This window comes from Zerene cesonia, chromosome 1 (assembly GCF_012273895.1).
Source record: "Zerene cesonia ecotype Mississippi chromosome 1, Zerene_cesonia_1.1, whole genome shotgun sequence".
Lineage (NCBI taxonomy): Eukaryota > Metazoa > Arthropoda > Insecta > Lepidoptera > Pieridae > Zerene > Zerene cesonia.
In genome coordinates, this window is record NC_052102.1 from 2,725,150 (window position 1) to 2,747,772 (window position 22,623).

At 33.1% G+C, this 22,623-nt stretch overlaps 3 protein-coding genes across 4 annotated transcripts in view; 2 read left to right on the forward strand and 1 right to left on the reverse strand.

Moving 5' to 3' along the window:
• The first annotated feature begins 2,127 nt into the window (after positions 1 to 2,127).
• LOC119839663 (zonadhesin-like) lies at positions 2,128 to 5,077 on the forward strand. Its single transcript, XM_038366069.1, has 3 exons — positions 2,128 to 2,310; positions 2,469 to 3,774; positions 3,915 to 5,077. The coding sequence occupies exons 1-3, from the start codon at positions 2,148 to 2,150 to the stop codon at positions 4,210 to 4,212; spliced, it is 1,767 nt and encodes a 588-aa protein (XP_038221997.1). The 5' UTR covers positions 2,128 to 2,147; the 3' UTR covers positions 4,213 to 5,077.
• Positions 4,530 to 13,670, reverse strand: LOC119839672 (WD repeat and FYVE domain-containing protein 2). Its single transcript, XM_038366081.1, has 9 exons — positions 13,438 to 13,670; positions 12,958 to 13,138; positions 11,972 to 12,138; positions 11,527 to 11,640; positions 11,051 to 11,176; positions 10,584 to 10,780; positions 10,198 to 10,339; positions 9,357 to 9,465; positions 4,530 to 7,051 (listed from the first exon to the last, which is right to left on the reverse strand). Exons 1-9 carry the CDS (start codon positions 13,596 to 13,598, stop codon positions 6,992 to 6,994), a joined length of 1,257 nt encoding a protein of 418 aa, XP_038222009.1. The 5' UTR covers positions 13,599 to 13,670; the 3' UTR covers positions 4,530 to 6,991.
• A 1,112-nt stretch (positions 13,671 to 14,782) lies between these two features.
• LOC119834312 (aspartate aminotransferase, mitochondrial) overlaps positions 14,783 to 22,623 on the forward strand; it is a 12,683-nt gene continuing 4,842 nt past the window's right edge. Inside the window, exons 1-8 of one of the 2 annotated variants that reach the window (XM_038358688.1) lie at positions 14,783 to 15,013; positions 15,289 to 15,445; positions 15,635 to 15,778; positions 17,488 to 17,694; positions 19,814 to 19,909; positions 20,308 to 20,458; positions 21,811 to 21,985; positions 22,322 to 22,472. In XM_038358688.1, coding sequence (XP_038214616.1) covers positions 14,922 to 15,013; positions 15,289 to 15,445; positions 15,635 to 15,778; positions 17,488 to 17,694; positions 19,814 to 19,909; positions 20,308 to 20,458; positions 21,811 to 21,985; positions 22,322 to 22,472 — 1,173 coding nt within the window. In that variant the 5' untranslated portion in view covers positions 14,783 to 14,921. The remainder of the gene's footprint in view (positions 15,014 to 15,288; positions 15,446 to 15,634; positions 15,779 to 17,487; positions 17,695 to 19,813; positions 19,910 to 20,307; positions 20,459 to 21,810; positions 21,986 to 22,321; positions 22,473 to 22,623) is intronic. The other variant, XM_038358766.1, reaches the window with a different exon arrangement.

The window sequence follows — 22,623 nt, forward strand, 5'->3', positions numbered from 1 at the left end:
TTGCCCGCTTTTAAAGGAGAAAGGATAAGAAATAGATAAACGTCAGGAGTAACGGATTGGGCTGGGAAAGTAGAGGAAAAGTATACAGGCCTCTGGCTCACACATACCAGGGGTACCATTCCCCCTGCGAGCTAGCCTAATTCGTTCCGAAGAGTGCACAATTTTAATATTACAATTCCACGTTTAATATAATCCAATGCATTCTTATACGTATTACGTATATATACATAAATGTATTAAATACGCACCCCTTTTGAAATACTGGTTTGACATTACGTTGTGTGTAACGCAGTAGGTACCTAAGAGAACGTTGTACATTGTACACATTATATATATTACACTATAATATATATATGCTTATATGTTTATATTAGAAGCATAATATATATTGTGCTCCCATTGTAAACGTAATAATATGCAATACACGTGTTAATGTAGTCGATATGAAAATGATAATATTCATGTTCGACTAATTTTAAATCGTTAGTAAATTAAATATTTATGAAGGCTCAAATTATTACCCATTCCGAATTTCTACATATGGAAATCCCAACAAAATTATCGCTGATCGATTATATTTATTTTCGTATGTAATTGGCTTTTTAGAACGTCCAATATGAGAAGATGACTCGCACGAGATCCGCCAGCATTTATTTGCTTTTAACTGAATGTTGGCTAAATTGCTGCGGTTAAATGACGCGATTATTTTTTCTACTTACTATTATTTTCCGCGACGTAATGGGAATGGAATTGACGAACTGTGTAATTTTCTTTACGTGTACGTACTTATACTTTTTGCAATGTTCTTAATATGTTATCGTTCTGCTATATTTTTTGGTAATAAGACAACCGGATAAACCGAATAACTTCAACATTAAATGGAGATAAAATATACATACCTAAACTGTTTGTTTCGTAACATATTACGTTATATTATTTATTTGACTAAGTTCAAACACACCATTATATATGTACAATATATGCAAATTTAGAAGTTACATAATAAAATGTTGACCTAGGCCGGGTACTACCAGGATGTGACTGAAGTTTTTCAATTGTTTATGTTAATAAAGAACTTCAGATCAAACTCTTGGTTTCTTATAATATTTAAATTTAAATACAACGCAATTTCAATATGACATGGCATGGTTGCGGAACTAGCCTCAAAATTCTTAGCTGCATAGTTTATAATAACTTTAAAATAATTGGATGGAGCTCTCTGTAGAGATCTGCCAACCGAGTAGTTTTGACTCGTAATTTTGACAGATCACATTCCTTGCATAATTTAACGTTCGAGGGGTGTCGATTACAAGTCTGGATTTTACGAAAAATTAACAAGATTTCGCCATTTGAAAATTTAGATAATAATAACGTGAGAATTTTTAACATTCCATTGATCTCTGGTATCAGATTACACGCCAATAACCGACCCATGTAGAATTTTATAATTTTTAATACAAAAATGTATGGAATGTAGTTTTAGTTTAAATAAGCAAATGAGTTAGTTTGTACATAATCTTTATTGATAGATATGTATAGGTATAATAAGATTTATTGAATATCCTTTCTATAAATAAGTAATGACTCATGACAGGAATAAATAATATTAAGTATTTAGGAGAGGTGTACAGCAGAGCATGTGTAGAAATATTAAATCCACTTGCTTGTTATGCATAAAGCTAGTAAACATACAACGAAGAAGAAGAAAATTCTTAGTCATATAACAGAATAATCCCATTGCCGCGGTGATAAATATAAATTCTCGGAGATTCTACTTTAATACCAAGTATTCGTTTCGATATTATCTTTTCCATTTATTTTTTGCACTGTTTTCCCACGACTACGATTACGGAACAGTCGAGTCAGCGATTAGGTATATCGATAACCGGAGTACCTATGTACTTAACTATCATTAAACGGAAGTCTTATAGCAAATCCTTTTACTCGGTGGTAGTTCCAAGTTCGTTCAACATTTGTTTAACAAATGCGAAGATAAAAGTTCACGGCCACACGAAACGCTCAACAAGGAGACTCGAAAGCTCGGTAGAGCGAGGCGTGTCTAGATTCCTAACTCGTAGGTTGCATCCGGGCCGCAGGGATCAGGTTACAGCGGAGGCTTGAGTGCGAATGTCAAGGAACCCTATATTATGCGGATCGCGGCGAGGGTTTGCGTCACGCCGCGTGCCACTGCGGCCTGCGGCTGCCACCGGCGGCCGGCGCTACGATCAGTCGCAGCCGAAATGTCTGCGCGAACGCCTGCCCGCTGCCACAGCATCCTCGCTGTGCTTTTGCTCCTCGCAGCTTACACACGTAAGTGATTCAGACATACAAGTTATGCGCATCTTTGAGCTTCATGACAATATTAATCAGGACGACAACGATAAATGTTTTATCTTATATGTATTTACATATCTACACAATGCGGTTGGAAATGAATATATGAATTTTATTTTTATTTTCATTTACAGATGAGGAAAAAATTTCATGCGTTAAAGATGGGCTGTTCGCCGACTACGATTCTGATTGTGAAAAATATGTGCGGTGTGTAAATGGAAAAGTGAAAGGACGTTACACTTGTGCCCCGGGAAGAGTGTTTAGTGAAGTTGCGGGTGCGTGTATAATGAGCCCGAGTCGCAGTTGTACGCAGCGTATTTGCGCGCCCGGAGATACGTTTGCTTATACGACACCAACAACTGCATGCCGCCACTACTATCGATGCGAAAACGGTACAGTCACAGATCACACCTGCCCACCTGGGTCTTGGTTTGATACAGACCGCCAAGCGTGCTCTCGAGGCGCAGGTACATGTTATGAACCCGTTTGTGCTGGCTTACCTAACGGCAAATATCCTGATTCGTCTAATGAATGTCGACGGATTCTGCATTGTCGTGGATCGGAAGTGAGAGCAGTGGAATCTTGTCAGGGGGTTTGCACCAATGATTGTCCAGCCCCACGATCGACAGCAATACCTATACCAGTTGGAGATGCTGACTTTTGTTCTGATGAAGCATGCGCTTCGCTGTGTCAGAACGCTGCTGACGGTGCTTACGCTGATCGTTCGACGGGTTGTCGCGAATACTTTGTGTGTAAAGCGCATGGAGTTATTGGACGCGGGGTGTGTGAACCGGGCTTCTTATTTTCGGGATCCGGTTGCGAGCCTGCAGAATTGAGCTACTGCCCACCACCGGCAAGAAGCCCTTGCTTTAACCGACAGGACGGTCGATATAGAGATTGGAAAAGCTGTTCATCTTATTACGATTGCCGTCGTGGAAGAGTAGTCTCTCGAGGGATGTGTGAACAAGGAAAGGTTTTCGATGGCGCGAAGTGTGTATCACAGAACAGCTTTTATTGTAAAGGACCCGAAATGTCTAAACTTTGTCAAGGAATGCCTAGTGGGACTTATCAACATCTAGAGTCCAACTGCAGCCAATATTATCACTGTGAGGGATCACTACAGACTTTATTTGCGTGTCCATTTGGTGAAGTGTATGACGGTGTAAAATGTGTGCCTTCTTCGCAACATTTATGTCCTAATTTAGAGAGAGACTCTTGCTATGGCCGTTCCGACGGTCGTTATAGAGCGAAAGATGCAAGTTGTCGGGCCTTTTATGCATGTATAAACGGGGAAAAAGCAATGTATGCCTGCCCAACGGGACATGTTTTTGATGGAGAATCCTGCATACCAGAACGTCTTGACCTATGTCCATCAAAAGACTATTCATGTTCAGGACTCAGTGATGGATACCATGCTGAAATTGATTCTAATTGTCACAGGTAAATCTTCTTCTAAAAATTAATACCATTTAATCCCGAATTATGGAAAAGTTATAAGTACAATAATAGTACTTTAATATTTCACTCTAAAACATCTATATTCTTGTTGTAATTTAACCATTGCATTGTTACTATTGCAGATACTTTTTCTGCGAGGGCGGAGATCGTCTTGCAACGCTATCCTGTCTAGGAGGAAAAATTTTCGACGGCCACGCGTGCGTAGAACCATCGCGTCACGAATGTGGAGGGCCGAGAAAGGAGCACATAGATCACGGGAAACATTGCGGACACAATGGCTTCTTTGTTGTCGCCGGCACCGAGTGCAAGAATTATTACTTCTGTTTGGGCGGCCAAAGGACATACCTCACTTGCCCTATAGGCCAAGTATTCAATGGACAGATTTGCGTCCCATACGAACAGTACGTGTGCCCTGATTGAACCAAACGGTAAATATTGGTCTATTTATCATGGCTAAGCTACTCGAGCTAAGGGGAGGAGTCCACGGTGTACCTGATCTAAAGACTGTGAATACAAATACAATTTTGTCACAGTATAGAATAATTCATATAACTTATATTTTAGTCGTATATTTCAATCTACCTCGATGTATGCAATGATAGGCGCTTTATACTCATTATTTTATTGGCATAAAAACTTTAAGCATCCTATATAGGTATAACTATTTCTAGTAATTACAATAGCTATATAAAGTTAAGTTACAAACGCATTATCTCAAATAAAAAAAAATCTTTTGATAACATAAACGTAATTTATTTATTTAGAAATATATCTTTAATACAAACCTTAATCAACAAAAACTTACATAACATACTTAAGAATTAGTATAGTTAATATACTATTTTAAAATTATAAATATTTTAATAAGTAGCACAATGACAAAATATATTTAAATACAATGTTACCAAACTACAAATAGACTAGTCTCGCTAAGACCACTTTACCGTTATACATAATTTTGGCGACAGTTTATATAAAAGCAAGGTTTTTCCCTTTGAATTTGCATGCATATATTTATAATTTACTCCAATGTCATAACTTGTACCGTATGTATCGCTTGAAAAACACAATACTCATTAGCAGGTGTCAGATTATATTATTTATGGTAATGTTAATTTTTACGCAACGAACGTATAAACCAACAGTGACTATAAATATATAACTAAAACTTTTGTGTGTTACAAGCGAATTGTAGTATTTCAAACAATTCTAATCATTCAATCAATTTCATTGGAATTTAACATCTTTAAAAACTACAATTAAATAGTCTTAAATAAAAAAAAAAGGTGCCTGAAATAATAGCAACCGTTGCTCTCAAGTCGATGTATTTGTTCGAACAGTTTGCAGTGATATTTAACCCTTCCGTGTGTCTATAGCAATAGATTGAAACCATTACATCGATTTTATACACCAATGAATAATAATTGGTCCACGCCGGAAGCAAATGAAATATTAATCGAACTTATAAAAACTTCAAATGTACCGCGTACCGTTTCGACTTGACGTAGCCAATTATTACAATTAACTACTGCTTAATTAAATGCCATGTTATATTCATTAATATGTTGTAAATTGTAATATAGACCTTGTTAGAATATAGGCAAGCTATGGAGCGTGTAACGCGATGTTGCCAAATGATTCGTTAGTATTTCATCATTTTTTAGCAATGTAGATTAAATTATGTATTGTAGGTTTCAGAGTTTTTTCTGTATATATTCATAGAGCTTTTTATGAAAGGCAAATTTATATATATATATATTTAAGTTTTCATACCAGATGATAATAGATAATTTTATAACCGACCCAAAAATTTATTTGTAAATAGCTGTCTCCAAATTTATTTATTTTTTAAGTAAATTTTTGAAGACAAATTAATTTAAATAGGTGTATTTGCATACATAAAATTTTTATACAGGGCGTAAAAGTTGTATATTTCATCTAAAATTAAGATCTAGAATGTTACGTACTTGAAGTTACTTAATATGACAAGTAAAGTGAACTTTTGCCCCCAAAAGAAGACCTACGGAATAAGTTTTTCGACTTTTCAATAATATTTAGCGAAAAGTTATTTATTTTTAAGATTTTAGAATTTAATTTCAGAGAATCTAGTAAATTTTGAATTACATTTTTAAATTGTTTTAATTTATTCCTTTAACCCTGTTTCCTTTTAACAGAAACTGAATTATTCATTAAGTAACAATAAATTTCAAACTTTAAAGAGATATTTACATTAAAAAATGGTATGCTAAAAAATGCTTTTTTAGGAAATTTCATGAAGTGTTTGTTAGATTCAAAATTAAAATATGATATTAAAAATAATACATTATCCTCTATTTCAAATATTGTCTTTACACAGCGTGATGCACATAAATTATATAGTTAAAACATTTTCCAACCATTCACGTGAAGTCTATTATTAGATGAATTTAAAGTGAAAACAAATCTATAAAAATAAATATGATGAGCTCTAATATTTATAATGTTGCGTGTGATTTTACAAAATGTGCTCAACAAACAATCTATAACTAACAAATGATATTAAGTTTTACAATGAAATACAAATATAATATATAGAAATGTTTCATTTAACATTTAATACGTCTACGCGATATACACGAATATACTCAAGATCTTTTCATAATTTATTATCCTGAAAGATTCAGTCTTACATTATAATAATATAGCCATAAACGTAAAATTACATTAAATCATTCGTTGGACCATGTACATTTTATTTTAATACAATCAAATCATATAAATAGAAACTATTTAAGAATGCAAAATAATAATAAAAAAAAATCTATCTTTTATATCCGCTACAGTTTGCTTTAATGCAATGACTAATCTCCGAAGATTAACACATCCTTTAAAAACTATAAGATGGTCATTATTACCTATTCGACCTTGAAAGCGACCTTTCTGTGTTTTTGGTTACTGCGTAGGCACGAATTTACAAAAATAAATTTACTATTTTTAATAAATTTAAAAATTAGCGTTCACTATACGGTAAACGTTAATTTCAAAGATTATACATCTTACGCTTAAAAGAAGAATAATTTTCATTTGAAATTCGAACATGCCGTAATGTTGCACAGATAATGCACGTCGATTAGATCGGAAGTGCACAGACTATACATACATACAACCAATGTTATAAGCGAGTCTCGATCGTGTGGACGAAGTGTGACGTTCAAATAGGCTATTGGTCGCTGGTTCCGGGTTTCGGTGCCGGCGCTAGCAGTACGCTGATGTCCCAAACCTGATCAAAATATCAATGATCAAAAATTTTATATACTAGCACGTTATATAATAAGTAATGATAAAAAATATACTTTTAATCTCGATAAATAACTTTTTTTACATAGATTAATATCATTTACGTTGCAAAAACTACCGAGTACGTTTTACTGTTTTTGTACGAGTTACAAATACCCAAATACAAAAACGTAGCATACAGTGTCTTAAAATACAAACCATTTTTATGACAATCTATTTTCAAATTTTATTCAATAACATCTTGAACGTATGTTTTCTCAAAAATATGTGTACGTGACTCAGTATAATGGGAGGGACTTTTTTCTTTATTTTCAAAGATCTTGCATATCTAGTTCATTAGATTCACTCAAAGACGATATAGCTGTTTATATTTAGTAGTTACAAAAAAAAAACGGAATTTTGCAGACAATCACGCAAAATGTAAGATCCGGTTGTTTTACCTTGCAGTTAGTTACATGATAAATCAATCAGGCCACATTGGTATTCGTGGACCGTCGTAAAAATAGACTGCATCACTGCAAGTATGACATTGATTATGATAATGAAGATAAATTAATTTATATAGCGTAAACAAACATATTCATGTTTGTTATTTTGTTTATGTTTTTAAATTAATCGTGTATCAGGAGAACGTGTAAGATCGTAAACTCGAGTAAATTTCCTATTTTCTGATAAATTTGTTAGCGATGTTATTTCTAATTCACAATAGGATATTTTGGCGAAAGGCTTTTTGATATTTTGTTATAACCAGCCAATTCGGAGAAAACGCTGACATGACTGACATCAACTCAGAGAAAACATACACAGTTTATAATAAAATACAAAAATAAACCAGATGGGAGACGCACGCGATTGCTTGAAAAAATTAGACAAGAAAAACTAATTTTCTAAAGTGTGTAACTGTATTTAGTCTGAATCCTATTTAAAAAGCTGTTTAAGTTAACCTAAATTTATTATTTTTCGAACATATTTTCCTCTATATAAAATTTTACTCCAAAACATAATTTGCAACATTAATTTTCTATTTAGTACGTGTGCGTGAAAACTCGGAATCATTCGATGCAAACGTCTTGCATACTGAATTTCAACTCTAAAATATCCAAATTCCAATGTATCATGATTCATAATATTATAATATTTACAATAAATCAAAACCTGCTGGACATTCGGATATAACCTTATCACAACTATTTCACATCGCCATAAATTACATGGCACCGACAAGGACACCTCGACACAATGCTGAATCAAAATTATCCAATGTTTATATCTAGAATTCATATAAAACAAAAGGTGTGACGTAGACAATCTTGATCGTTTTTAGGTCATATTTACTTAGCGACTGTGAGTCATGTGTGAATTTAAATTACACATTGTTTGAATTCACAAGGTCACGTGTAAGATTTTATTTGGAAATCACCGCACCTTGAAAGATTCTTATGTATTCCTGTTAATTTCTACAATAATGGTATTTGTCAGTTTGTCACATGTTGAGTAAGAGACATAAATATTTTGTAGATACGTATCAAAAGAATTTATAAATTTTTTCCTGTTTCTATCATCTGATTTAAGATCGTATATTCTTACCTAGGAATGTAATTAAATTTTACTGTTTTTTTATAATCCAGTTTCAGTTCAATAAAAATAAAATTTATCAACAAAATTTTAAATTTAAATCAATCAACATTTAAATGATGAAATTAAAATTCTTTTTTTTTTTTTAATATCGACCTTCATTCCATATAATTATGAAGTGATTTTAATGTTAACATGGTCCATTCCACTAGCAGAGCCTATCACTACATAGTATAAAACAAAGGCGCTTTCTCTGCCTGTCCCTATGCCCCTATATATGCTTAAATCTTTTAAACTACGAAATGTATTTTGATGGGGTTATCACTAATAGATAGTGATTCAAACGGAAGGTTTTATGTACAATAACAAGTATTAAACTACTCTGAATTTGACGCGTGCGAAACTGCGGGCAAAAACTACTAGTATTATACATATATATATATATATCAAATAAAAATGTCATTTTTATTTGATTAAAAGTATACATGCAACCAAACTTTTGTTTTAATATGGTTCAGTTATCATAAAGTGCAATTTAAAGGTGCGAAGTCAATTTAAGCAAGATTTATAAAATTAAAAAAAAAATCCATTTAAAAACCATCTTGGACCTTCCGCTTTACCCAAATTGATACTTAATATTTAGAAAATTCATATAAACACCATGAACAAAACCTGATAAAATGAATAGAATTATTTTAAGAAGCAGTAAGTACCTTAATAACTCTATCTTTGCCAGCGGTACACATTCTGCCGGTCGCCTCGTCCACATAGAGGGAAGCCACCGCGTGTTTCATGTCGTGGAATGATGCGAGGGATTCCCGTCTGAAATAGAGAAATGTGAACACAAATCATATACAATTCTAACAACGAGTAAGCGACGAATAAATTTCATCTCCGTATTTGTAACTAGCTGCGCCCCGCGGTTTCACCCGCGTAAGTCTGTGTCCCGTAGGGAGATCGGCATAAAAAGTTGCCTTTGTGTTACTCAAGTTGTCCAGCAATCTACGTATCAAATTTCGTTGCAATCGGTTTAGTACTTTTAGCGTGAAAGTGTAACAAACATATACACATCATTACAAACTTTCGCATTTATAATATTAGTAGGAAGGAAGTAGGAGTAGGATCACAGGAGACTTATAAGTCTCGTTGATGTGTTTCATTTTATAAATAGAGTGTAATTTGGCTATTGGCAAGATACGTTGCAAAACTTTGTAATAGTAATGTATAGTTCACTGGGAACAGAGCTGATCGTGTTGGCAACATCGCCTTGGGCCTAACGTGGTAACGTTTCATTGCCGAAGAAATATTATCGACGAAATCACCGATAGTACCTACTGATCGGCGACGGGAAGGTCTAATGGTTTCATGCTTTTCAATACAAATAATATGTTTTGCCTGACACATTCCTAGTAGTGTGATATGGGTTAATGTACTAAGACTAAAGCACAAAATTAAAACAATTTACTTTTTTTTAACTATCTATTTTTTTTTTTATCTGTAAAAAAAATTGAATTCGATATCTATAATAGAGAATAATAACTATCATGTACTCACGGCTCGTGGCGCAGCGTGTCGTAGCAGGCGGAGCAGACGCGCTGCGGGAACTCGAAGCCCATGATGGGCAGCGGCAGCCGGTGCGGCGAGCACGCGCCGCACACCGCCGCGCCGCACCAGCGGCAGTGGTGCTGCCGCAGCCCTGCACAGATAATATATGACACTCACAATACACTTAGCACCGCTCCAGCCCTTAATTTCAATATAATGTAAATAACATATTACTATTCCTTAAATTTTAAATCCAGCAAGGCATAAAAAAATTGATAAATTTTACTGCTTTTTTGAACATGGTAATGTTCGTAAAATAACTTAAAATCTCCTTAAACGTATTGTTCACGTTCACTCAGCACAAAAATCAATACCAGACCAATATCACCGCTTACCGAGCTGCTTCTTCTCCATCATAGCGCGCACGTTCCATATGAAGGGCGCGCGGCACAGCTGGCACGTGTCCGACTCGCGCCACGCGGGCGTCTCCTTGCGCGGGACGCCCATCTCCCACACGCCGAGCGCGCCGTCCTCGCCGCTCGATATCAACCGCTGGCAACCGCCCACGTACCAGAGCCCGGTCACTTTGTTGCTAAAGAAAAAAAAAAACGAATACGAAATTTAAAATTGACCAAAATGTTCGAAATTTGAAATTGTTTCGATTTACATTTTACAGGAGCATGGCTAATGGAATAACTTTTGATATTTAATTTGTTGCAGTTATGAATATAACTTATTTACAAAATTAAAATTATTCTTTGTTGTTAAATGTAACGCAATTAAACTTCAGTAGTATAATATCATGGAATCCTATTCATATTTTATTCTTACAAATGTAGGGTTTTCAATAAACTATTCTTACCTATGACCTTGAAGTTCGTAAGCTGTGCCCTTCTGTCCACCTATATCCCACACAATTATAGTCTGGTCAAAGGAACCGCTAAAAAGTAACTGAGGTATTGCAGCCCAATTCAGCACTCTTACTGAACTGAAATCAATAATTAAACACAATTTATTACTATTCGCAACTATAATTTAATCACTACTTTGGGTCTGGGATAATTTAACTGAAATAAAAAAAAATCCAGACTGCAAACTGTTTTAAAAGTAAGATGTTATTTCTATATGTTAGAGATTTTCTTAAAATTTTTAGAAAATTACATACAAATTGGAAGACTGGAGTATAATTTACTTGAGAAATAGACACCAAACGAAACTTTTGTTTTGAAACAATGTAGTAAACAAAGGCAAACATACATTCAAAAAATCATTGCCCTTCCACTGTTAGCCGGGTAAAAACAAGCAGCCAAATTATTTATATAACATGAGAATTCTTACCCAGTATGACCCTTCAATGTAGTCACAAGAGTAGCCCCATTATTGTCTAATTTTAACATTGTTATTTGACCGCTGTAGTCTCCAACAAAAGCATATTTCGATTGAGAATCAAATCTGAATTATTCATTTAAGAAATATCAAATAGTAAATACAAAAATCACAATATATCAATATTATATGTATGCAATTATATTATATGCTAAAAAAATTTAATTGGTTTACAGATATTGTACCAACTAAAGAAATTTCAAATAATACACAGTTGGAAAAAAATATAATTCATTGAAACATGTTAATAGATGAGGTATATATATAAATCTTCATTTTAATCTTGTTTACAATTTATCAAAATGCAATTCTGTGAAAATAGAAATAAACAGATACAATAACCAATTTATAAAAAAACTACATCCAATTATCATTGTAAACATTTAAAAAAGGATACTGCAAAGCTGTACACCAGGCCTCAAAGGAGTAACCACCGATCCTGCGGCCAGTTTCACTACAGTGGTATGAGAACATTTTGTCTCGACTCACAGATAGAACCCATTCACAACTTAACGAGAAGACTACGGCTGTAACTCTTGCTGTATGAGCTAAGTATTCCCGACTCTGTTAAACAATAATTTGAATAGATTAGTGTTAGGCTACATTTTTGGTGCAATAGTTCATTGTATAAACACAAAACAGGGATATAACTAGTAGTACATTTTTTTACGGTAGCTATTAACAAAATTCAATAAGCAAAAAAAATGGTTTCCGTTTATTTATATTTTACAATTTGTAAAGGTATTTTCACTTAGTACAGAACCACATTAATCATGAATATAAAACCAATATAGATCACACACTTACTCATGTTCAAACTAAATCTTATATACAAATGCAAAATAGAATTTTAAAATGTACATACTTTACTTTTACATTGTATATGATGCAAATTGAACAATTTTTATGTCTATTGGTAACATGAGACACGAATAAAATGTCCCATAAATGTAGGATATCATGATTTTGTAAAATTCAGAGATACACATAAACAAACAACACATAAATAAGTGTTATAACTCACAAATACACATTACATTATAACTTTACATAATACAACATAAATATACTATTCTGTAAGATTTTACTGTAAAATATTTAGACTAATTCATGGGTATAAATTTACATAATAATTGAGGTAGATATTGTGGTTTTAGTGGTAATTAATATCAATTGACAGTAATGATAACATAAGTGGGTCTGATTACTTCAACTTAGAATACATATAAATAAGGGTTTATTCTCATCCTTGCTGTAAATTTCATTTATTTTTCTTGGACACTCAAATTAGAGATGCCTATTTTGACTCAGTCTTAAATTAAGACCAAAGTGATTCCTTATTACAACTGTAAACAGTCTCAGTAAACATAAATATGGACTTACAGGATTTATCCTATTACAATCTGGAGCGAGAGTAAATTCTGATATTGTCCCATTTTCTTGTCCAATGAACAATTGCCTCGTCTCTGGAGTGTAGAACATTGAGGTGCATCCAGAGGGCATATATTGACAGATACTTGGCCAGTACTGTCCTGAATCCCTCTTCAGCCAAACTCGTACAGTTCTATAGAAATATGGTACATCATAATTAGTACAAATTCGAGTAAACAAAAAAAAATGAATTATTTCAAAATATAGCTGTTTATTGTAATCCACATCTAAAGCGTTTTTTAAAAAGTCTTGGATGTTGGCCCTTTATCACAAACAACCCCAAATACTCTCATCCACTAGGGCGTTTAACCAGTTTTTTCACTGCAATACGTTAAATTCGTATCGAGTTAATCGGAATATAAATTTGACGATGATGACTAAACATTGATAAAATGCGCAATATTGTCTGTAAAATCACCCAAAAACACTTACTTATCATCGCAAACGCTAATTACTCCATCCTCCCCAGGTATCACAACTGCAGCATTAACGTCGTCGGTACAACCTTCTAATTTACTCAGAAGTGCTGGTTTTTTGGTTGTAGAAAATCTATCATTGGGTGTTCTAGGAGCAGGCTTAATTTCTGCAGCCATATTTTTAATTTTCTTGCAAATAAACACTTGTCGTCACTTCTCTACGAAAAGAAAAACGTCATAATATTTTTGACATTCCGGCACAAAGTGACTAAACCGAAAATCGTTCTGAAATACAACTGGTGTTTGCGTTAACTTGTTTTGTGTCTGTAATTAAATTAAATTTAATATGCCATATATCTCAAATAGACAAATAACTCAAAGTACAATTAAAGATATACATTTAAATATACATTCGTCAAATAAATATTCAAAGCAATATTTTTAAGTAAGACGCGGAATGGAACGTTAATTCGTTTAATTAATTATCTAAGGATGTGTACACAGAAACACTTACTTAATAGTACTTATTATATATATTAAAATGCTTTCAAACACTTCATTTTAATATTCAAGAATTTAATACATCCAAATATTTTCTTTAAAAAGAACTACACATAAGAAATTGTTTCTTTTTTTATTAGTATGATTTTGATTTATATTTTTTGTATATGTTTTGAATTTATTGAATAAGGCTTAATCTATAAAACATTCTATTAAATTATTTCGTTTGCATTAATTTATGTATAGTACTGAACTTAACATTATGAAAGAATCTTCATTTTGCATGACCTCTCAACGACATTGCTTCAATGACGTTTGTTTTTGCCTCTGCAGTTTTCAAGTTGTTATGTAATGTTGCCAGCTTTCAACAATTTCCAAATTTAAGGAAAACATATAAATTGATAAGTTTTGAGTAACACACCAACTATCTATTGTGAGTTTGTAAGAAGTACCACAAAGAAACTTTTTCTTTAACATTTATTGACTTTTAATAGTAGATTTATTATAAAAAGGAAACATCACAAAAAATTATAATGATTTTCCAATATAATATACTCTTTTCCTCAATATTCACGGTTCACACGTGATGTCTTCGTATAAAAATGGATGATATTTAATAGCACAGTATTTTTTATAGTTTTCTAAGTTAAATTGTAAAAATCAAAAAAACAAACTAAGATTTCGTAATATTACCATAGGTACTTCTTTTTGAAGGATTCTCTAATATTGTTTAGATTTACAAAACGCTTATACATATTATAAATCTAACGTGATTTAATATGCATAAAAAATGATTTTAAAATATGATAAAGATTTTATTCAGCGCCTGTTAAAAATTATGGAAAGCTATTGTTGTAATGTGGTATCCCCAACATATGATATCCGCAAATCTATCACTTTTATCTACCTACTTGATACTTGCTATTTGCTAAATTCGGACAGTGTAGATTCGCAAATTGGAAACAAATCAGTCGTTCTCCAGTGTCGAACAGTATTACAATGGCGCAAGTTGTGAGGAAATTAACTGTGCACGTACTAAAAAATAATAATGTTGATTCGATTATCGGAAATACCGCTGTGCGGGCAAACAGGTAGGTACCGGCTTTTTGGTTATTTTACGTAACACCATATTGACACGTATTAATGTGTATTATTTGTTTATTTACTTTATCGAACAGAATGTGAATGTTTAATATGTCGAATAATTAGAATTTTTTTTAAATGTACGTTCAACATGGGTAATATTTCTTATTCGAAAATTAAATTTAAATAGGTTTCTAACTACCGACTATCAAAATAAAAAAGTACCTGTAAAGAATAAAATGCACTCCAATGTTTTTTTGATAAATTTAATTTATTTCATTAGCACATGGTGGGGTAATGTCGAGATGGGACCACCAGACGTTATTCTGGGAATAACCGAGGCATACAAAAGGGACACAAATCCCAAAAAAGTGAACCTTGGTGCAGGTGCCTACCGTGACGATAATGGAAACCCATTTGTCTTACCGTCAGTTCGAAAGGTACATAAAATGACTAGTATGTATTATATTTTGCTGTTGGTTTACTGCTTCTATAGTTTTTATTTAAAGCATTTCAACACAACTTTAATGAACATGTAAATGCAAAAAAAAAAAATTAACTCAGCATTAAGTATAATAAAAAATTATGGAAGTAATGTCCTTGATATTAAATATTTATTTTTTTACTAGGCTGAAGAAATCCTACTCAAGAAAGCTTTAAATCATGAGTATGCACCCATCGGAGGTGAAACCAGCTACACTGATGCTGTGGCCAAGCTTGCCTTTGGTGAAAACAGCCCTGTATTGCAAAACAAGTCTAATGTTACTGTTCAAGTAAGTTTATTTTAAAAGTATTTGATATCTGAAGAAAATTGTTAAAAATCTAAATATATAAAAATCCAGTGCCATGATGTATGGTCCCAATGAAATCTTCACCACCTCAACCGATTTTGATGAAATTTGGCATTTTATGTGTAATTTTGACCAACTTAAGATATGGGATGGTTTTTATTTCAATGAATTATCCCAATAATTTATAATCTTAATATTTTTAATTATTACTCAGCCACAGCAACGCATGGCGGGTATGCTAGTAACCTCATAAATTTTAGAACAATATTCTTGGACAAGATTGTTTTTAATTTTTAGTGATTAATTATTTGAAAGATTAATAATCAAAAATAGTAAATTAATGTCTTTATATAAGTAATATCATAATATCTTAAACTTGATACACTAATGCTAATTACATGGTACACCACCCTCTTGTCTGATCCATAAAGGGATCTGCAAACAACTCTTGTCTTTCTGGGTCAGTGTTGCAAATTATTTGATTTCTGTAACTACCCTCATTTTTTAAATAAACCAATTCTTCTTAAAAACTGTTCATTGATTCTGAATTGACTATTTAGATTTGTAAACACTTGCCTGGTAACAAAGTTCTTGACATTGACTTCAAAACTAAATACAGTGTGTCAAGGTAGGAATTAGTATGGTGTGGGCTTATGGAATATTGCCAAAATTGATGAACAGTTGCCGTAGGAATGTTATTTTTGTGCAGTTTGAACTGTATGGAGAACTTTGTACATTATAACTTGTAAACACTGTTGATTTATTGCAAAGCCCCATGCAAGGTCCCATGAATTAAGGTAAAATTTCATGTGGTTCATTCTATAATTTAACTAGATTTTGCCTGCAGCTTCGCACGCGTTAAATTCGGTGTAGTTTAATTGATGTTACTATACATATAGACCTTCCTCTTGAATCACTATCTGTTAAAAAAACACCCCATCAAATCTGTTGCGTAGTTTTAAACATTTAAGTAAACATAGGGACAGGGAAAGCGACTTTGTTTTATGCTATGTAGTGATACCTACATCACATTCAAGCACACAGAATGTGATTATTGTAAAATTTATGTCTTAAAAAGGAAAAATCACCATAGGGTATTTTAATACTTAAAATGCAATGATATATTTATAATGCTAATAGGATAAAGATATTGTGTCTAGTGATTATTTACACATTACTATCAATTCGCATGATAAGCTGGCTATAAAATGATATAATATTTTATCTGTAGTGTAGCTAAATATTCCTTTGATAAATATTGTTTATCGCAAACGTATAGTTTTCGAATTAGATCTCAACTATACTATTCTATTTCTAGTTTTCATTAATGTGTAGGATTATAGTAACAGTTTATATTTAATTTAATTAAATCATGTATACACATTTTAAATATATTCTCCAATCGCTTTGTCGACGATTTTAAATATATATGTTTTTAATACGATTAAAACTTGTACACTAATTTTAATGAGGTAAGATTAATCTTTAATTCAGTATAAGTATGTAGCTGTAATCTTTAAGATTCGATCCTTCTGAAAGGTTCTAAACTTCGCAATGGAACTTAGAAAATAGCCCCAACTCTAGAAATTACTACATTATTAGCCCAAAGAACACATATACCTGTAACCCTTAGAGTATTTGGTACAGTTGAAGTAAAGCTAAGCTTTGATCTTATTTATTCGTATCTCCAGACACTGTCCGGCACTGGAGCCCTACGACTGGGTTTCGAATTCATAACCAAACACTACGCGAAGACCAAGGAGCTATGGATGCCTACACCCACCTGGGGAAACCACCCACAAATCTGCAACACACTCAACCTTACACACAAGAAGTACCGCTACTACGACCCCAAAACAAACGGTTTCGATCTTAAGGGCGCTATTGAAGACATCTCCGTAAGTATTTTGTTTTGTACATATTCAATTATTTGAATCGAACCTTGGTTATAATTTATATATACAGGTCGAATCGTCGTCCAATTTATTTCAAACTAGCTTTCTCACAAGTTTTCAAAAAACCGTCCTAAAGAGTCTTCGTGCCATCCGTTGGAGAAGATGGAGTGAATATATTGATATTCACTCCAGCAGCAGTATTTGAGCTTATCGCTAACAAACAGACATACGCCATGGAAAAATTGTTTTACATATCTAAACGTTTAAACTTCTATTTTTCTAGTGCTAATAAATAATAATCTATTGATATCATTTATAGCGAATATGTGCTTTCATAATACATCATTTCATTTTTTGCTCGACAGATTAGGCGGTCTAATCTCTTAATTTACAATATAATTGGAGTATTTGTTAAGTTAGGTTCGGATCTTATCCATTCATAACTATAACAATTTCTCATAAACCATATTTATGATAACGATCACGCAATGGAGGCATGATTGATAACGCATTACGTACATTAACCGGTCTTAACGGGAGGTCATTGCGTAATACAATGTCATGGCTATAATAGATAGCTGTTATGGTGTTATAGAAGTTGTTATCTGTATTTCGATGCTTTTATGTGGTTCAGAGGTTTCGGCACGTACGCCTTATCACTTAGGTGATTTATGTTTTTTGTTTAGGCTACTCTGTAGGTAGATGCGTTTTGCTTCATAAGCTGGTTCGATATCGTGTATATTTTTTATGTTTATTTTATATTTATGTATATAAAATAAACATATAGCACAGACATAGACGAATTGACAAATTACATGGTAATCGGTGTAAGCGTAAATACTAGGATTTTTCATGTTTGAAAACTTCAAAATTATTTTTTTTTATACATTTTATTTTTTTCAAGTATTCAAATTTCTACGTTTAGATGTTTTATTCGTATCGTCCCTTGCAAGACTCATGTATAATACAGAGAAATATCATAACAGCGCTTGGGATTATCTACAAAGTAGCATTATCTTTAAGATTGTATAGACAATGGTCTCGTAGTATAACTTGTTTGTATCGATAATAACTTGATCTGTTTATATTATACTAGCTGCGCCCCGCGGTTTCACCCGCGTAAGTCCGTATCCGTAGGAATATCGGAATAAACAGTTACCTATATGTTATTCCAATTGTCCAGCTGTCTATGTACCAAATATCATTGCAATCGGTTCAGTAGTTTTTGCGTGAAAGAGCAACAAACACACACACATCCTTACAAACTTTCGCATTTATAATATTAGTAGGATAAAGTCAATATTACTTATGTTACTATATAATGTATTTACGCTTTGTTTCATATTGTCGGCGTAGATCGCGTATCTCGCTCCCATTTATTGTTTTTTTATTACTTATTTTACACATCGTATTAATTGTCTGTCGCAGAAAAGTCAGGATTTAGAAAAAATAAGCATTCAAAACAATATTTTATATCCTATTAGGTGTCCTAATTTATTATACCAGTATAGGGTCTATCTGTTGCAGAATGAAGTCTAGCTAGCTTCACTAATTTAGTCACTTGTTCATACCGGCTTTGTGTCACGTTAAAGTAGTTTAAGAGATTAGACGATCTTACAACACGACAAGCTTGTAATGGTTAAGATTTATCTTTTACAATATAGGTAAATCTGTAGAACCTTACTGGATTACTCGCTTTTATTAGCTTCACCTGTACGTTTTGCATGTAACCAATTTAAACTCGATTTTGACCCACCTCATCACTTACGAACAGTTTTAATAAAAAACTTTAACGTTATTCAGGATCGATGACTACAATAATTTTATGATTTTGTCTTATTATCCTGATTAGGATCGCCAGGATTATATAAATTTACTTTATTACGTAATAGAGCAATTGAGACAATTTAGTTGATTCTATGATTGAAGCGTATTTGTATATATATTTTTTGCTATGTTTAAAATTTTTATATAATTGCTTATGCAGTTATGTAACTTCCATAACCATAGGAATCTTAAGACAAAATTATTTATCTACATAGGTCATTTTTACAATTCTCTTTGTTATATTAAAATTTTCAGTCAGCTTTGCTAACGGTAATAATTATTTTGCCGTTTACAGAAAATTCCCGAAGGCTCTATAATTCTCCTCCACGCTTGTGCCCACAACCCGACTGGCGTCGACCCTAGGCCTGAAGAATGGCAACAATTGTCTCAGGTAAATGAGAAACTTATTAATCTCCTTCTAGGTTCCCCTGGATCCTAGTCCCTTTTTTTCTATTCCCTATTCCCCTGATTTATAGAAGCATTTTTTCTGGTTTTAGCTACTTTAAGAAATCTTAGTGAGTTATGTATTTTTTGGATGGCTTAAATTAGTATGAAATCTTTATAATTTTATGCGTTGAAAACTTTCCCACATGCAGCTCTTATAAGTAGCCATTTTTTCTACTAAAATAGTAACTTCACTTGACTAAATTTAAATGAGTTATAAACAAATTGTTCATTATTTATATGTGCTTCCAGCACGATCGGCCAAAAGAATTTTATGACGCTTCTTTAAAAAAAAATGTCTTAGTGTAGATAATTAATTAATGTAATATTAAATATATTCTCCAGGTTGTAAAAGACAGAAAACTGTACCCATTCTTCGATATGGCGTACCAAGGTTTCGCGACCGGCGACGTCGACAACGACGCGTTCGCCGTGCGACTGTTCGTCAAGGAGGGACACCAGATTGCGCTTGCGCAGAGCTTCGCTAAGAATATGGGTAATTTTCATTTTTTTATTCAATATTATTTGTTAAAAAACTAACTGAAAAGTATAGACACGTATATTTTCTTATTATTTTTTTTATTGTGTCTCAGTAATCTTATATGATATACTCGAGTGACTGACCTAACTCCTGTATGCATATAGCAACATCTGATTGGATCAATTTAATATATTTAATAATAAAGGTTCCAAGTTATCTGTCCATCATGTTGTGTATGTGTATGTGTACAGGGATTATAGATTAAATAAAATAAAATAATCTCAGAGGCCTTCAAATTAACCAAATTAGAGGAAACTAAATTTTCATTGATATGTTAGTACCAAGAAAAATTCAAAACACATTAGTCATATAGAAAAATGTGAAAATATGCTTTTGAGGAAAAATTTCTAACGATAAATTGATTTCGATAAGAATAGGGGGAAAAATATATAAAAATTTAATATCAAGTTCGAACTGGATTACGATATGATAAGACCAGTTTCGAAAAAAAGAAATTTGTCGATTCATTTCGCTATGAAGTATGTAACTTTCGGTTCCCTTGATTTTATTTTTACTCTAAACTCATAATTAGTTATGTAATGTAAAACAATACCAGTTGTTTAAAAGCATGTTTATTCATCATACCCCAGAGGTATATTGACGTCATAGAAGCCACATGATAACAATTGTGCCCATAATTATTGTAGAAAAATATGTATACCAAATAACTAAATAATAACAAGATTCGATAAGAACCAGATTCCTTAATTTAACACTTTCGACCTTTTTATCGTGTTATGCAACAGTTCAATAATATATTGGTTATCGGACTGTTTTAAGTAGAATTTTAACAATTATTTAAATGTATGTTTTTTCTCTATTTTTTGTTTTTTACAAGATGCATTTTTATTGTAACATTTATATTAGAATATATAGTTTGTATTATAAATACGATGTCTTATCATTATTATGTTAAATATACAAGCGGTCCGCATCGGCTTTGCCCGTGATATATGTACAAACCTATAGCACTCAGAGGTCAGGGTTTTCTTTAAAAATATGCAATAAGAAATTAAAATATTTTCTGTGGTAACAAAAGCAAAAAAAGAAACGGCTTCTTCTTTCATCGTCTTATAAAAAGTTAGACGGTCCTCCCCGATGTCAATATTCCTGTTTTATTCCAAGGGAGCATTTAATCGGGATAAAAAATATACTAAAGATCACTCAAGTCAGCTCATATTCTGTCTGTATACCAATGGTATCAAAATCCGTTCAGTAGTTTCAGCGTGATTGACGGACAAACATCCAAACATACAAGCTGTCACATTTATAATATGAGTGTGATTTGATGAAATGTCAATTGGCAGGATTGTACGGCGAGCGTGCGGGCGCGCTCACGTTCCTGTGCGGCGACGAGGGCACGGCCGCGAAGGTGATGTCGCAGGTGAAGATCATGATCCGCGTCATGTACTCCAACCCGCCGCTGTACGGGGCGCGGCTCGTGCAGGAGATACTCAACACGCCCGAGCTGAAGCAGCAGTGGTGAGTTGGCCGCCTTTTTTATATTTTTTGGTAATAAAAAAAAATCTTTTTTTTTTTTAATTTATAATTACTAGAAAACTTGAAGGTTTTGTAAAGTAATTCGGGTCTCAAAACAATAGTAAATTATAAATCAATAATTATTTTTAACAAAAAACTAAATCGTCTTCAAAATCGACTGTACTAGAAAAATTTTAATGACCATACAGAGGGCACCAGCTAGCAGCCGAAAGGTTTTTAGCGTGATCGTCAGTCTATCTTTCTTATTTATTGTACATCAATACTAAAAAAAAAAAAAAAACACCAAAAAACAGTTCGTCTAAAGCCGACATAACACAGGTTGAAGGACGTGAAGCTAATGGCGGACCGCATCATCTCGATGCGCACGAAGCTGCGCGCAGGCATCGAGGGCGCCGGCAACAAGCTGTCCTGGCGACACATCACCGACCAGATCGGCATGTTCTGCTACACCGGCCTTACGCCTCAACAGGTGGGTTGTTTGTGTACACCTTTAGGGTGCTGTTTCACATTTAAACAGGCTGTAACGCAGGAAATTAGCTGTCGATTGAAATTAGTTATTTTAAACATATCATAAAAGTTCAAGTGGTCGGAATATCTATACAAACATGAAACCGGCCCTG

What these genes read in the sequence shown, in the direction of transcription:
- LOC119839663 (XM_038366069.1), top strand. Translation starts at nt 2,148, where the DNA reads ATGCGGATCGCGGCGAGGGTTTGCGTCACGCCGCGTGCCACTGCGGCC. An exon ending in GCTCCTCGCAGCTTACACAC is followed by an intron (nt 2,311 to 2,468) that starts GTAAGTGATTCA and finishes TTTCATTTACAG; the next exon opens with ATGAGGAAAAAATTTCATGC. An exon ending in ATTGATTCTAATTGTCACAG is followed by an intron (nt 3,775 to 3,914) that starts GTAAATCTTCTT and finishes TTACTATTGCAG; the next exon opens with ATACTTTTTCTGCGAGGGCG.
- LOC119839672 (XM_038366081.1), bottom strand. Translation starts at nt 13,598, where the DNA reads ATGGCTGCAGAAATTAAGCCTGCTCCTAGAACACCCAATGATAGATTT. An exon ending in ACATTGAAGGGTCATACTGG is followed by an intron (nt 11,177 to 11,526) that starts GTAAGAATTCTC and finishes TATTGATTTCAG; the next exon opens with TTCAGTAAGAGTGCTGAATT. An exon ending in GCAAAGATAGAGTTATTAAG is followed by an intron (nt 7,052 to 9,356) that starts GTACTTACTGCT and finishes TATTTTGATCAG; the next exon opens with GTTTGGGACATCAGCGTACT.